We start from the raw sequence: 14172 nt of genomic DNA on the forward strand, positions 1-14172 counted from the left end.
ATGCTTGCTCGAGTTCTTTCTTATGTCACTTCAACCTGCTACAGATGGCGAACACTCAATAAAACACGAAGGCGTATTATTAATATTGGATGTTGTGTAGATGAGGTCTTTGTGATTTTACAAAGATTTGGATATGATAGGACAGGTTTAGGCGACGGGTTCCAAAATCAATGTTAGTGCTACTGCGCTGCACTTAAATCAACCTTTTTTCTCGGGGGGGGGGGGGGGGGCACTTGAAATTTTCGGGGGCGCGGTCTAAAATTACCGGGGAGGGGGGGGGGGCGACGACGACGACGACAATGTTAAAAGTATATATTTTCTATATAAATTCCATTTTAGTTCGGGGGGGGGCGGTAGAAGAAATGCCTGGAGGAAACTCTGAATCGAAGTATGTGTGTGTGTGTATATGTGCGTGTGTGTAGGGATGTGCGTGTAGGTATGAGTGTGTGAGAGAGTGTGCGAGTGTGTGTATGTGTGTCTGTGACGTGTGTGTGTGAGTAGCCTCCCATTCTGCAACAAATAGTAAGTTATCGAGCTCCAGACTTATCTATTATCTCAATAAAGATTTCCTGTTATTCATCCTATTATATTTTTCTTTCATTTTTGGACTTCTTATTATTTTAGACTTTTTCAATCAGGAAATTTCCCTCTCTGCATGCGTCATATTGAAGTGTATAATTGTTTTAGTGAGCTGCACTTTCATTGACGTACTTGCTGCTTGAAGCTGAGAAACAAATCCTGATCGTGACAAGGTGACTCCACATGAGCATTTTTATAAAACAACTTAATGTCAGTGCATTGTTTTAAATTTAAACATCGTGTATTTCTACTTTCTGCTTTCTCCAAACACACTTAACGATGGTTGACATGAGAAGCCAGAATCTAAGTATGGAGACCGCTGGCTTATGATATTGATTATGCTATGTAAATTTACCTCTAAGATATGCGTGAGAAGCTGGGTAATGTTTTATACATGATTTTGTCAGAATTAGGAAATAACCTTATACGACTCTTTAGGCTTTAACCTTTAACGTTCAACATGTTAGTATCAATTATTAGAAAACAACAATTGTTATCCATGTAAAAAATGTCTTATATTCTGTTCAACAAATTTAATGTTTAACACAGTTGTGTATTTTAAACAAAAATGAAATGAACATAAACTGTTGTCATATTCTAAGTAAACCAACAAAGATTGTATACAATAGTTTAGTGAAGTACCACGAACCTATACAATATATTCGCCGAATTACTATCTATTCAGAAAACAAAATTTTTATAAATAGATTTTTTGATTCATTGACAATATCACGCCTAAAACATCATCACTTCTAAATACACTATGTTAATTTGAATTATTGATTACAAAATTTATTCTAATCAACCCGCTTCAGAAGTTATCAAACAAACTGATTAGTTTATTGTTTGACAAACGAGTCAACCAATGTTTATCTTGATAGTTCTTGTTTTAAAAATATTTATCACCTCAAAATAAAGTCGTTAGGTTTATTCGTGGTCACGTAATTGATTACACTCATTAATGTTTGCGATGAGCGTAATTTTTTTTTTTACAATGTCTGTTTTCAGAGAGTGACGGTGTTTCAGTGATTCTCAAGATCGTATTATAATAAACCGGGAGTGATCTCCCCTAAACTTTCTCGAATATTCTTATATAAAACAACAGGGGATGGGAACTCGGGATATAGTTATGATTTTTAATCCATTTTAAATACTTAAACTTTTTAAAATAAAATAGAATCTCATAGAAAAAAGTATTGCACACCAAGCGAACGCCGAATAAAGATGTTCATAATGGTGCGCAATATTATTAGTACTTTATAAATTTAGATGCGTTTTTAGAAATCGGAAATAGCGTAAATTAGTACTTCCCGTCAACGAAAATTACTCAAAATTTAACAGAAGGTAGACAATTATATCTTTAACTTACTTGTGAAATGTCATTTATCTATCTGAAATAGTAGGCTACTCAAGTTATAGGCTTTTAAAAAATTCAAAGTAGAAAAAGTAACACTTCCGGTTATCGGAAATCGCTCAAAAGTTGATACGGATCTACGATTTTGATAAAATACTAATATATGAAATTTCATCAACCTAGCTGTAACGGTACTCAAGTTATCGTGTTTACACACACACACACACACAGACACACAGACACACAGACATATGGACAAGATTGCAAAATTATGTTTTTCCGTATCAGTGAGATGTAAAACGTCGAGATTTGTAAAAATCTCGATTTTTTTTTTTTTTGCACGATCTTAAGACTTTCTCTATACTTCGTATATACGAGAAAGTAAAAAAGCCAGGCGTCATGTGGAATATTATCCAACGACTAGATATAAAATATTTGATCGATTAAAAACAGTTTGAGAAGTATTCTTACAATAAAAGTTTTACAGTCATACAAAGATGTGAGTTTTCAAATATAATAAAGTTTATTACTAAGAAAATGGTGTATTTTAAAAGAATAAAATTTAAATTATTTAAAATTATTTTATTAATGTAATTCATAACAGATGTACAGAGCGTGGTTTCATTTCTTTTTACTTTTAAAGTAACGTTTTCAATTAACTAATAAAACTGGTATGTAGATAGAATGTTTTAGTAAATCAAATGTTTAAAACTGAGTTAAATAAACCGGGAGTGATCTCCCCTAAACTTTCTCGTATATTCTTATATAAAATAACAGGGGATGGGAACTCAGGCTATAGACATTATTTTTAATCCATTTTAAATACTTAAAGTTTTAAAAATAGAATAAAATCGCGTAGACAAATTAATTGCACACCAAGTGAACGCCAAATAAAAAAGCGCATAATAGTGCGCAATATTATTAGTACTTTTAAAATTTTCATTAGTTTTTTGAGAAATCGGAAGTAGCGTAAATTACTACTTCCAGTCAACGGAAATTACTCAAAATTTAACAGACGGTAGAGAATTAGATCTTTTCATTACATGTGAAATTTCATTTATCTATCTGAAATAGTACTCAAGTTATAGGCTTTTGAAAAATTCAAAGTAGAAAAAAGTACCACTTCCGGTTATCGGAAATCGCTCAAAAGTTGATACGGATCTACGATTTTGATAAAATACTTATATATGAAATTTCATCAACCTAGCTGTAACGGTACTTAAGTTATCGTGTTTACACACGGACACACAGACAGACAGACAGACACACAGACAGACACACAGACATACGGACAAGATTGCAAAATTATGTTTTTCCGTATCAGTGAGGTGTAAAACGTCGAGATTTGTAAAAATTAAAATCTCGATTTTTTTTTGCACGATTACAAGACTTTCTCTATACTTCGTATATACGAGAAAGTAAAAATATAAAAGAACTTATCAAGAAATTCGTTTCGTAAAGTGATATAGTCTGCTCAAAAAAACACGCCCAAGTAGATGAAAAGAAAAGTAATGTTCTAAACCAAACCAAGCGATACTTTGGGCAGATGAAGTATAACTAATAACAAACCGGGAGTGATCTCCCCTAAACTTTCTCGAATATTTTTATACTAGGCATGCTGCTCAGCCTCGCTTAGGCTTTCGAAAACATTGAGAATTTGAATGCTTAATTGATTCGCCCATATAAGGCGCCGGTCAGTCGAGGTCAGGTACCGGCCCCCGTGTTCTGTCGCCCCAAGGCAAGATCCTGCCAAATTTGAAGCGCCTGCGGCGCCGGGAAGTGCCCTATCGGGCACCCGACAACCTAGCTTTATAGATCATCTAGATCTAGATGATCTAGAACATCTAGATCTAGATCAATATCTAGATCTAGAATCTCTAGATCTAGAATCCAAATAGATAAAATAATTTTTTTTAAGTTTAGGCCGAGAAAATCGTATTGTATACATTTCATAGCGTACATAGATCTAGCTCTAAATCATATTTGAATGAAATGGTTCATTTTTTAAAATTCTAAACTCCGAAGATGACGTCATCAGTTTCGTGCTCTTGTTTTAGTGTTTTAGTGTAAACAATAAGCGACGTCATTGTTAAATGGGTTCTTGTCCCAAGTTTATACACTTTTCCGGTTGCATAAATAATATTGTTTTTCTATGTTTGAATACGCCTTTATTTTTTATTTTTCTTCTTTAAATAAAATTGTGGTTATACATTTAAAACATCTAACATATTATTTTCAACAAAAGTCCGTAAAAAGTTCTTGATATATCGCTGCCGATTCTGACGTGATGTCCGGCGAAAATATTTTGCGGACAGACAGAGAGAGAGAGAGAGAGAGAGAGAGAGAGAGAGAGAGAGAGAGAGAGAGAGAGAGAGACAGACAGAGATGTGCGAACGTGGGGTTTTATATATTAGGATAAAATAACAGGGGATGGGTACTCGGGCTATAGACATGATTTTTAATCCATTTTAAATACTTAAAGTTTTAAAAATAGAATAAAATCTCGTAGACTAAATAATTGCACACCGAGTGAACGCTAAATAAAAAAGTGCATAATAGTGCGCAATATTATTAGTACTTTAAAAATTTACATTCGTTTTTTGAGAAATCGGAAGTAGCGTAAAGTACTACTTCCGGTCAACTTAAAATTACTCAAAATTTAACAGAAGGTAGGGAATTAGATCTTTTACTTACATGTGAAATTTCATTTATCTATTTGAAATAGTACTCAAGTTATAGGCTTTTGAAAAATTCAAAGTAGAAAAAGATCTAATTCCAGTTATTGGAAATCGCTCAAAAGTTGATACGGATCTACGATTTTGATAAAATACTTATATATGAAATTTCATCAACCTAGCTGTAACGGTACTCAAGTTATCGTGTTTACACACGGACACACACACCGACAGAATTGGATAACCCAGTTTTTCCAACTCCATTACGCATAAAACGCCAAAATTTTTATATATCTGAGTTTATAATTTTTGCCCAATTAAAATAAGTCTTCTATATCCCGGATGTGATGAAGGACTGAGGAGTAAAACCGTGAAAACTGTCAAAATTTAAAGTGATTTTTGTGCACGATTACAAGAATTTCTCTATACTTCGTATATACGAGAAAGTAAAAAGTGAGACCTATGACGAGCATTAATACACTATTCAGGAGAGTTGGCGTGATCGGATAATAGAGTATACAACTGTTAAACCGAAAGTTTCGAGTTCGGATCCCGGGCTCGAGTCAGTAACACGATCCTGACTTCACCTAGCAATGATGGTTACCTGACTAGAGTTAGGAGAAAATAGAGGTGGATTGCTACAGTATTTCTTTCATGCGCCTAGTTAATTGAATTAGGTGTACTCTACTTCACCTACACCACATACAATCAGGTTCGTAATAGTTCTTTACTATTTGTGTTTTTATCTAAGACAATCTTTTTAGTTTATGCAAGTATCATTTTGGTGGCTAGTTAAAGAAGGAAGAAATATTTTTATAAAACACTGATCTGAAAAATCTACGTAAATTAATATTAATTTCACAAATACACTTAATATATTGTGGACTTTTTAAACAGCAAATAACATCCAGAATAAAACAACCTCTATAAATGTAATTATCATTGCAATTGTGAGTATAGGTTGGTGCTAAATCGGTAGATAGCGCTAGACCTAAGTCAATTAACATCCTACTTTCGGTTTCTTTTGTTAATATTAAATTTACACATCTAGAGGAATTGCATCTGGCATTTGTTTGAATACATATTATAATGCTGTGTTTTCCGATACATTTTAACTAATTATTTATTTCAAGTGTTATAAAATGTATTTATTGTTCTATTAAAATTACAATACGTAAATGCTGTCAAGATGTAAACAACTTGTGTCTGTGTGAGATCAATAATTTTCTGAAATTATATTAAATTTCTGAAAACGCATCTTTTAAGTTATGTATACTGGTAAAATATATATATATATATATATATATATATATATATATATATATATATATATAAACATATATATATATATATATATATATATATATATATATATATATATATATATATATATATATATATATATATATATATATTACCCTTTCAAACCTGACGGTCCATGGGGTAGAAGAAGAAGAAGTGAAGAAACTGTGTGGTCAGCACCATGCCCAGCCGTCCGTAACGTGAGTTAGGTACCCATCACAGCTGGGTGGACTAATGGATGTTCTCTAGAATCTCTCACGAGATTTTTAGGTTTAGCAATTTTTAGGTTTTAAGTTTGCTTCTGAATCTTAAAACATCCATCGTAAAAAAACAACATACAATACACTTAGAGTCCAGATAATGCGTGAACTATTGAAAGCGTTTTTGGCTTTGCATATGAGGCTTTTGATTTTCATATCTGCTTCCCTATTTTTGCAGACTACTGTTTTATATATATATATATATATATATATATATATATATATATATATATATATATATATATATATATATATATATATATATATGTATATATATATATATATATATATATATATATATATATATATATATATATATATATATATCATCTCACTCTGATTTGTTAGTTCTTTGTGTCTAAAGTTGGATTTACAACTGATTATATTGAAAATATCAACTTTGCACAAAACCTGTTGAGCATTAACAGGTTTTTTAAATTAAAAAAACACTATTATTTATGAATATAGTAAAAAGTATTAACATAATATAATTGAAATCTATATTTATCATGATATTTATAATAATAATTATAACTAATAACTTATACGCAAGTGAACATTAGCAAAGCAGTTTGTTAAGGAGCTTTACAAGTCAAGGTATGATATGCTGACATTTATTTATAACGAGTAGGAACTTAGGGTTCATCCATAAATGACGTCACACTAGTAGGGGGGAGGGAGGTCCGTAATTTTGTGACGATGTATGATGAGGGGGAGGGGGGGGGGGGTTCAGATGTTGCGACGTCACATTTTTGCATTATAAAAAAGCAATGTTAGAAAAAGAATTTTAGACGTTATTTCGCGTTTTAGATAACTGTTTTAATAAATTGTAATAGCTTATACAAGATTATGGAAAAATATCGATGTTTAAAAAAAATTCAACAGCAATTTTGAGGGGGGTTGTAGGTAGAGGTGTGACGTCTGGCTTTTTGTGACGACGTGTGACGGAGGGGAGAGGGGGAGGTAAAAATCGTCAAAAAAGCGTGACGTCATTTATGGATGACCCCTTAAAGGAAAGGCTCAAAACATTAAAGAAGTAAATTATTTCAATATAACAAAGATGTTAATGCGGGATCAGTAGTAAAAACACAATTTATCACAAATAATGAGAATAATGTGTTTTTAACTGTTTAAAACTTTGCATTTCATTTTGGGCCAATATATTTATATTTACAGATATTTGGGATTAAAGTAGACAGTAGAATCGCAATAATTCAAACAAAATTTTTATCATTGTAAAATAACTTGGCACTTTCCAAGTAGATAAAAAAATAATATTACTGAATACAATTTTTTGTTATCTTACAATGAATTTTCAGTGAAATCTTAAATACATTGTATACATTGTAAATAAAATACATTGGAATTTTGTAGTATCGTAATACATAAATAAAATAATATTTAATTGTAAAATAACTTTGTACTTTCCAAGTAGAAAAAAAAAAGAATATGCAATGGTACAGAATAAAAATATATTATCTTACAAAATGAATTTTCAGTGAAATTTTAAAATGTATACATTATAAGATATATTGGAAATGGATAGTATTTCTGATAAATTTACAAAGATTTACCCTAGTTCTATGCATTAAAACTGACAATACTGAGAAAACAAATTTTAGTTGTATTGTGAAATTATTTTATCATATATAAATGTATGTATTGGCAAAATAATGATAGACGATTACTGTTTCCGTTAATATTATTATGAAAAACAACACCTTACAAAATTTATAAGAACAAAAAAAAATAATTATAAAAAACTAGATTCTAAAATTATTAAAAGAAAAAAAATATTTAAAAAAATAGTTTTAAATTTTTTTTAAAGCTGGTTAACTACCAGTTTTATCTAGGTTTGTTCTTTTGATTTTGATAACCCATGTGTTTACTAAACTTTTGTTGATTTAAAACAAATTATTACCGGTGGATAGAATATCTTTGTCTTTATTTTTTATCCACAGACGGTGTTTTTAATTCTGTATATGAACAATAACAATTATGTTAAAATATTTTATGTGAAATGGGTAAAGTGGTCAAAAGTATAACATTTTAACTCATTATTTGTACGTTTTCCTATTAGTGTCCAAGATACAAGGAGCAGACGAAATAAACCTGGATTCAATTTATACTGCGGCTATTTATTTTAAAAATTCAATTTTAGATTAGCTCAATTTTACGTTATAATTTTACTACAAGAGTCGAACACATTCTGTTTTTAAAATACTTTATAACGCTACACGATGGTAGGTTTCTGGAGACAGAAATTTTAATGATAAAATTTATACTAAGCCAAGAACCGTTGTATTGTCATGAGTCTAGGAATCTGAAGTGGAAAACGTACTTCATGTATTTATTACTTTCTCGTATATACGAAGTATAGAGAAAGTCTTGTAATCGAGCAAAAAAAAATCGAGATTTTTTAAAACATACTTTTGCAATTGTGTCCGCATGTCTGTCTGTGTGTCTGTGAGTCTGTGAGTCTGTGTGTGAATTTATAAAGTACTAATAATATCCCGCACTATTATGCATACTTTATGGCGTTCACTTGGTGTGCAATTCTTTTTTTTTACGAGCAGAGGTGGTTAGCTTCATGTTTGGTTTTAAAATACTTAAATACCTAATGTCCATAAATATATGTCCGTATTTTACAAGCCTGTTGACAGAAAATATTTACTGTATTAAACGGGAAAGCTAAAAAATGTTGTATCATTGTAAACTGCGAGTCTTACGATAGCCTATACTGAGATTTTATTATCAACCACCATATTTTTGACAAGCACGATGACAGATATATGACAACATTGTTGTTGGTACTTATAAACATACCTTAGTTAAAACAAAAGTCTTATCTCTAAACCTACTGGGCGTAAATACTCTGAAGAAGTACCAAAGAACAATGATTTATTTTTAGCTGGAGCAGTTTAAATGTTACAAACTTTGTTATTTTTACGACCGCCAGAGGCGTAGCTACCCTTCCCGGCGCCCAGGGACAAACTTTAAGTTGGCGCCCCCCCCCCCCCCCCATATAATTTTTTTATATATATAATGCAAAACTGCATCTAAAATGAGCTTTTAATTTATTTTTTTTATAACCCATTTTGGCGCCCCCTAGGGTCGGCGCCCGGGGACATATGTACCCCCCTCGCTACGCCTCTGGCGATCGCACATTTGGTAAAGTGTCATAACATTTGATGTGTATACGAGTAAATTAAATATAAATAAATAGTGTTTGCAAATAATCGTTTAACTCCTTTCTAATTCGGAAAATATTGGTTTCGCAATTATGTCTCTTTTTCCTGTAATGGTAAAACCGTTAAACTTCATTATGTGCTTTGACCACCCTCTACCTGAGCTATTACTCCCCCCCCCCTCCCACCGGTTACGTACACTCTTATCTTCCCGTCTCACAGGCTTTTCTCTAGTTGGCTAAACTGTCCACGTGACACACCGCCAATTTAATGATTAAAAGGGGATGCAACACAAAAAAGGCTCTCTCTTTTTGAATATCTCTTACTGGTTTCGCACGCTGAGTTAAGGGCCGTTGGCCCTACTCGCACGTTCTTAATTTATTTTGTATTTGTTACTTATTTCATTTTACAATACATGTATTGTTTGTAACACATAAATATATGTATAATTTATAAGTAAAAGGATAATAAATTAGTTTGCACTCTTGCTGTTAACTAAGCGTTTTTAAGTAACTTATAGTTTTATTTTACTTCAGGCCGTAAACTGCGGGCATTGAGTTGACCCGTAGTCATCGGACCTGATGTATATTTTTTTATTCACCGGCCGTAAACCATTGCCGAAGTCAATAGGCCATAGGACCAGGTTGTTATTACTTTAAGATTGTAAACTGCGCGCATTGAATTTTAGCATAGTCATCACATCTTTATCTTACTACTATTAAGTTTACTTATTGCTGTTACTGCATTAGCTGCTGAAACTTCATTATTACTTTGCCCTGTACATGACGTACCTTAAGTGACAGTCGAATACACATATAAAATATATTTGCTATATTCCTGATAGAGAAGTGGCTCAGACCCTCCTACCAGTTGATTTCACAGTTAACTGATTATTATTATTATTATTATTATTATTATTATTATTATTATTATTATTATTATTATTATTATTATTATTACTATTATTATTATTTTTATTATTATTATTATTATTATTATTATTATTATTATTATTATTATTATTATTATTATTATTATTATTATTATTATTATTATTATTATTATTATTATTATTATTATTATTATGACGGTACAGTTATTCTGCCTCTCTCTTTCTTTCTGTTCTTATTAATATGGTTAAAGAAAAGTCGTTTTTAGCTAGTGTCGAATGGTAGGCTTGGATCCTGCCTGGCAAAAAGCGACCCTTGTCTTGCTAGTAGTATATTATTAAGTAGGCCTACCCGTGTCTACCTATAGCATTGGAATGATACTTATTGTCAACGGTACGATGGGTAAAATGCCGTTAAAAAAAACCTAATAACCCATAATGGTGCAATGTCCAAATGGATTATAACTAATAACAATACATGTTCACAGATACAATACAGATGTTGCACATAGCAGTTAACCCAATAGTGTTGTATTGGTCCCTACATAGTCCGCTTAAGTAAGGTTGTCGGCTTTCTGTTTCCCAGGACACTACGTCTCCACAGGGTGGAGATGTCTGTACCAGCTGCCAGACAGAATAGATATCTAGAATAGATATATAGATTAGGCTTAATATTTGGGGTTTTATTCAAGTAAGCACTTTATTTTTAGTATCTCGTATATACGAAGTATAGAGAAAGTCTTGTAATCGTGCAAAAAAAACTAGATTTTTACTAATCTCGACGTTTTACACCTCAGTGATACGGAAAAACATAATAGGGGAAAAACATAAACATAGGGACAAGATTGCATGGTTGCACTCATCGTGGAAAGCTGTAAAATAGTATGTAGGTAGAGAATAATTTTTTAATGCAGACAGACTGTTAATCACAAATTTATTTAAAGACGTTAATTAATTTTTTGATTTATTCATACGCAGAATAACCCATTTTTTTTTAAAATGTTAAAACCTTGACTAAACTTTGTGGGAATAGTGACGTCACAGGTTTTTGTTTACTCTTTAGTACAATAAAATGGCGGCGTCTATTGAAGAAAATTGTGTTCCCATTCAAAAGTTAAACGCGTTCTAAATCTAATTTTCTGTCGGTCATAACTTTAACAATACGTCCGTTTGCTGTATTTATTACGTTCCAACACTTATATCAATTTTAAACTGTCTTTTTTCATTTAGTTTTACGATAAATTTCTCTAGATCTACAATCTGACCAAGAAAATGTTAAAACATTGACTAAACTTTGTGGGAATAGTGACGTCCCTTGATGTGTTTACTTTTTTAGTACAATAAAAATGGCGGACTCCATCATAGACTTTGTGGCCCATTCAAAAGTTTAACGCGTTACAAAGCTAATTTTCTGCCGGCTATAACTTAAACAATACGTCCGTTTGCTGTATTTATTACGTTCCAACACTTATATCAATTTTAAACTGTCTTTTTTCATTAGTTTTACAATAAATTTCTCTAGATCTAGATCTAAAGATCAGCTGTTGAAGGAAAGTTATGAATCTAGCCTAGATTCTAGACTAGAATCTAGATCTAGCCTAGATCTAGGTCACTAGACTCAATGTACATTCTAGATCTAGACTTAATGTAAATTCTACATCTAGAATCTATTTCAGGCCTTAATTATTTTATATAAATCTTTGTTTAGCTTCAATGATCATCTAATTCGAGAATAAATGGGATTTTTTTAAATCTAGGTTCTATATCTAGATATAGTAGGATTACTAACTAACTTGGAGGCGTGGTCGGCTGCTAACAACAATATGGCGTCCGGACCGGACGAATGACTTCGGACCATTTTTAGGCCATGTTTACCACGAGCAAGATGGCGGGTGTTCACATTATTTAAACATGGTATAGGTGGCCAGGGCTAGATATGCCAGAAAAGCATTTTAAAATTTGCTTTGGAGAGTGAAGGCTAAATTTTAAAGTCAGTGTCATAAAAATTAATAGAACTTTTTTTTTTTACGTTTTCAATTATTTTTTCTTAAGCCCTATATGTGAATGATAAGGTTGACTATCAGGAACTCGCGGGGCACAGGGCAGGTGAAGTAGGGTTCATCTGTTTCTTTGTCCTAAGCATATGAAGGGATAGTGTGGTCAGAGACATGCTCGGCTGGAATCGTTTTTTAAACGATAAAAACATGTTGTCTGAGACTTGGCGGGACACTGGGCAGGTGAAGTAGAGTTGAGTAGGTCACCTGTGACGTCAGTATATGAAGGGATAGTCCGAAATCGGTGTTTTCGGTGTTTTTAAATGATAAAAAACATCTTTTTGAATGTGGGGTCTGTTTTTTGTGACGATAAGTGACACTGCAATAGCGTAGCGAGGAGGGGGGGGGGCGGGTGGGGGACATATGTCCCCGGGCGCCGACCTTAGGGGGCGCCAAAATGGGTTGGAAAAATAAATTAAAAGGTTGAGGGGGGTGCAAATCGAAAGTTTGAGTGGGAGGGGGGGGGTGCATATCAAAAGTTTGAGGGGGGGGGGGTTGCAAATGGAAATCTTGCGGGGGGGGGGGGGGGGTTCAAATCGAAAAGTTTGTCCCCGGGCGCCGAGAAGGGTCGCTATGCATCTGAGTGACAGACGTGATGTTTTTTGATGGATGACCCCCGAAACCCACAGTTATCCAAGGGATGACGGGTAGTCTAGTTATATATTAAGGTTCATAATTAAAAGAGAAAAATATTAAGATTATTTATATTGTGTATTATTATTTTCTAATTAGTCTATGATTTCTCAAAATCACTATTTTTTTGCTTTTGTTTTTCGGTGTTATGAAAACAGATGGTGAAATTAGACTTTTTGAGAATAATGGAAAGGCGCAGACGCCGGGGAAAACGTGTTTTTAATATTCATCTCACTCTCAATAATTTAAGTTAATTTTTTTATTACTAACACATTGATTATTATATGTTAAGTTTCATAAGTAAAATAGAAAAATGTTAAGATGTTAATGTGGTTGTGTTGTGGTTGTGTTGTGGTTGTGTTGTGGTTGTGTTGTGATTGTGTTGTGGTTGTGTTGTGGTTGTGTTGTGATTGTGTTGTGGTTGTGTTGTGTTTTGGTTGTGTTGTGGTTGTGTTGTGGTTGTGTTGTGGTTGTGTTTTGGTTGTGTTGTGGTTGTGTTGTGGTTGTGTTGTGGTTGCGTTGTGGTTGTGTTGTGGTTGTGTTGTGGTTGTGTTGTGGTTGTGTTGTGGTTGCGTTGTGGTTGTGTTGTGGTTGTGGTTGTGTTGTGGTTGTGTTGTGGTTGTGTTGTGGTTGTGTTGTGGTTGTGTTGTGGTTGTGTTTGTGTTTGTGTTGGGTTTTTTTTTTCTGTTCCAAAGATGGTACATTTAAAAAAAATACCGTTTATATATATATATATATATATATATATATATATATATATATATATATATATATATATGTATGTATGTATGTATATAACATCCACCCGCGTCCAGCAGTCGTATACGTTTGAGCGTTCCAGCCTCACCCATGATCATTATGACACCTTTGTTCATTTTAAATATAAATATTATTCTACTGTAACTGTCGCTATTCGGTACTTTGGCTATTGTATACGTTTTAACGCTCAAAGTTTCCCCAGAAGCTACCTGAGCACATAAGGTCTGTTGATTGGTCGTCCAGCGCCGTACTTTAGAGAACTAGGTTTCGCACCGGCGCCCGTGCGGTAGTGTAACAGGTGACTCGCGCGAGCGCTTCTAGACATTTCTAGGTCGCCGACGAGTGTTCGACCTCTGTAATACAGAAGATGATTAGCAATTACTTAAGGATTTCGTCAGCACGCCCTGGGGCTTCTGGGCGCAGTATGGATAAACAAGCGCTGCAACAACCGAAATCCACGTGATATATCGCCCGCATTT

The 14172-nt window shown here is 33.0% G+C and overlaps 1 protein-coding gene across 1 annotated transcript in view; it reads right to left on the reverse strand.

The window, feature by feature from the left end:
* The window catches only part of LOC131935277 (uncharacterized), a 32831-nt gene extending 19022 nt beyond the window's left edge, over positions 1–13809 (reverse strand). Inside the window, exon 1 of the mRNA XM_059291663.1 lies at positions 13782–13809. Within this exon, the coding sequence (XP_059147646.1) occupies positions 13782–13809 (28 nt within the window). The remainder of the gene's footprint in view (positions 1–13781) is intronic.
* Between the last annotated feature and the right edge of the window lie 363 nt (positions 13810–14172).

This window comes from Physella acuta, unplaced genomic scaffold, assembly GCF_028476545.2.
Source record: "Physella acuta isolate Inbredline_101_S28 unplaced genomic scaffold, ASM2847654v3 ptg000141l, whole genome shotgun sequence".
In the NCBI taxonomy this organism is placed as follows: Eukaryota; Metazoa; Mollusca; class Gastropoda; family Physidae; genus Physella; species Physella acuta.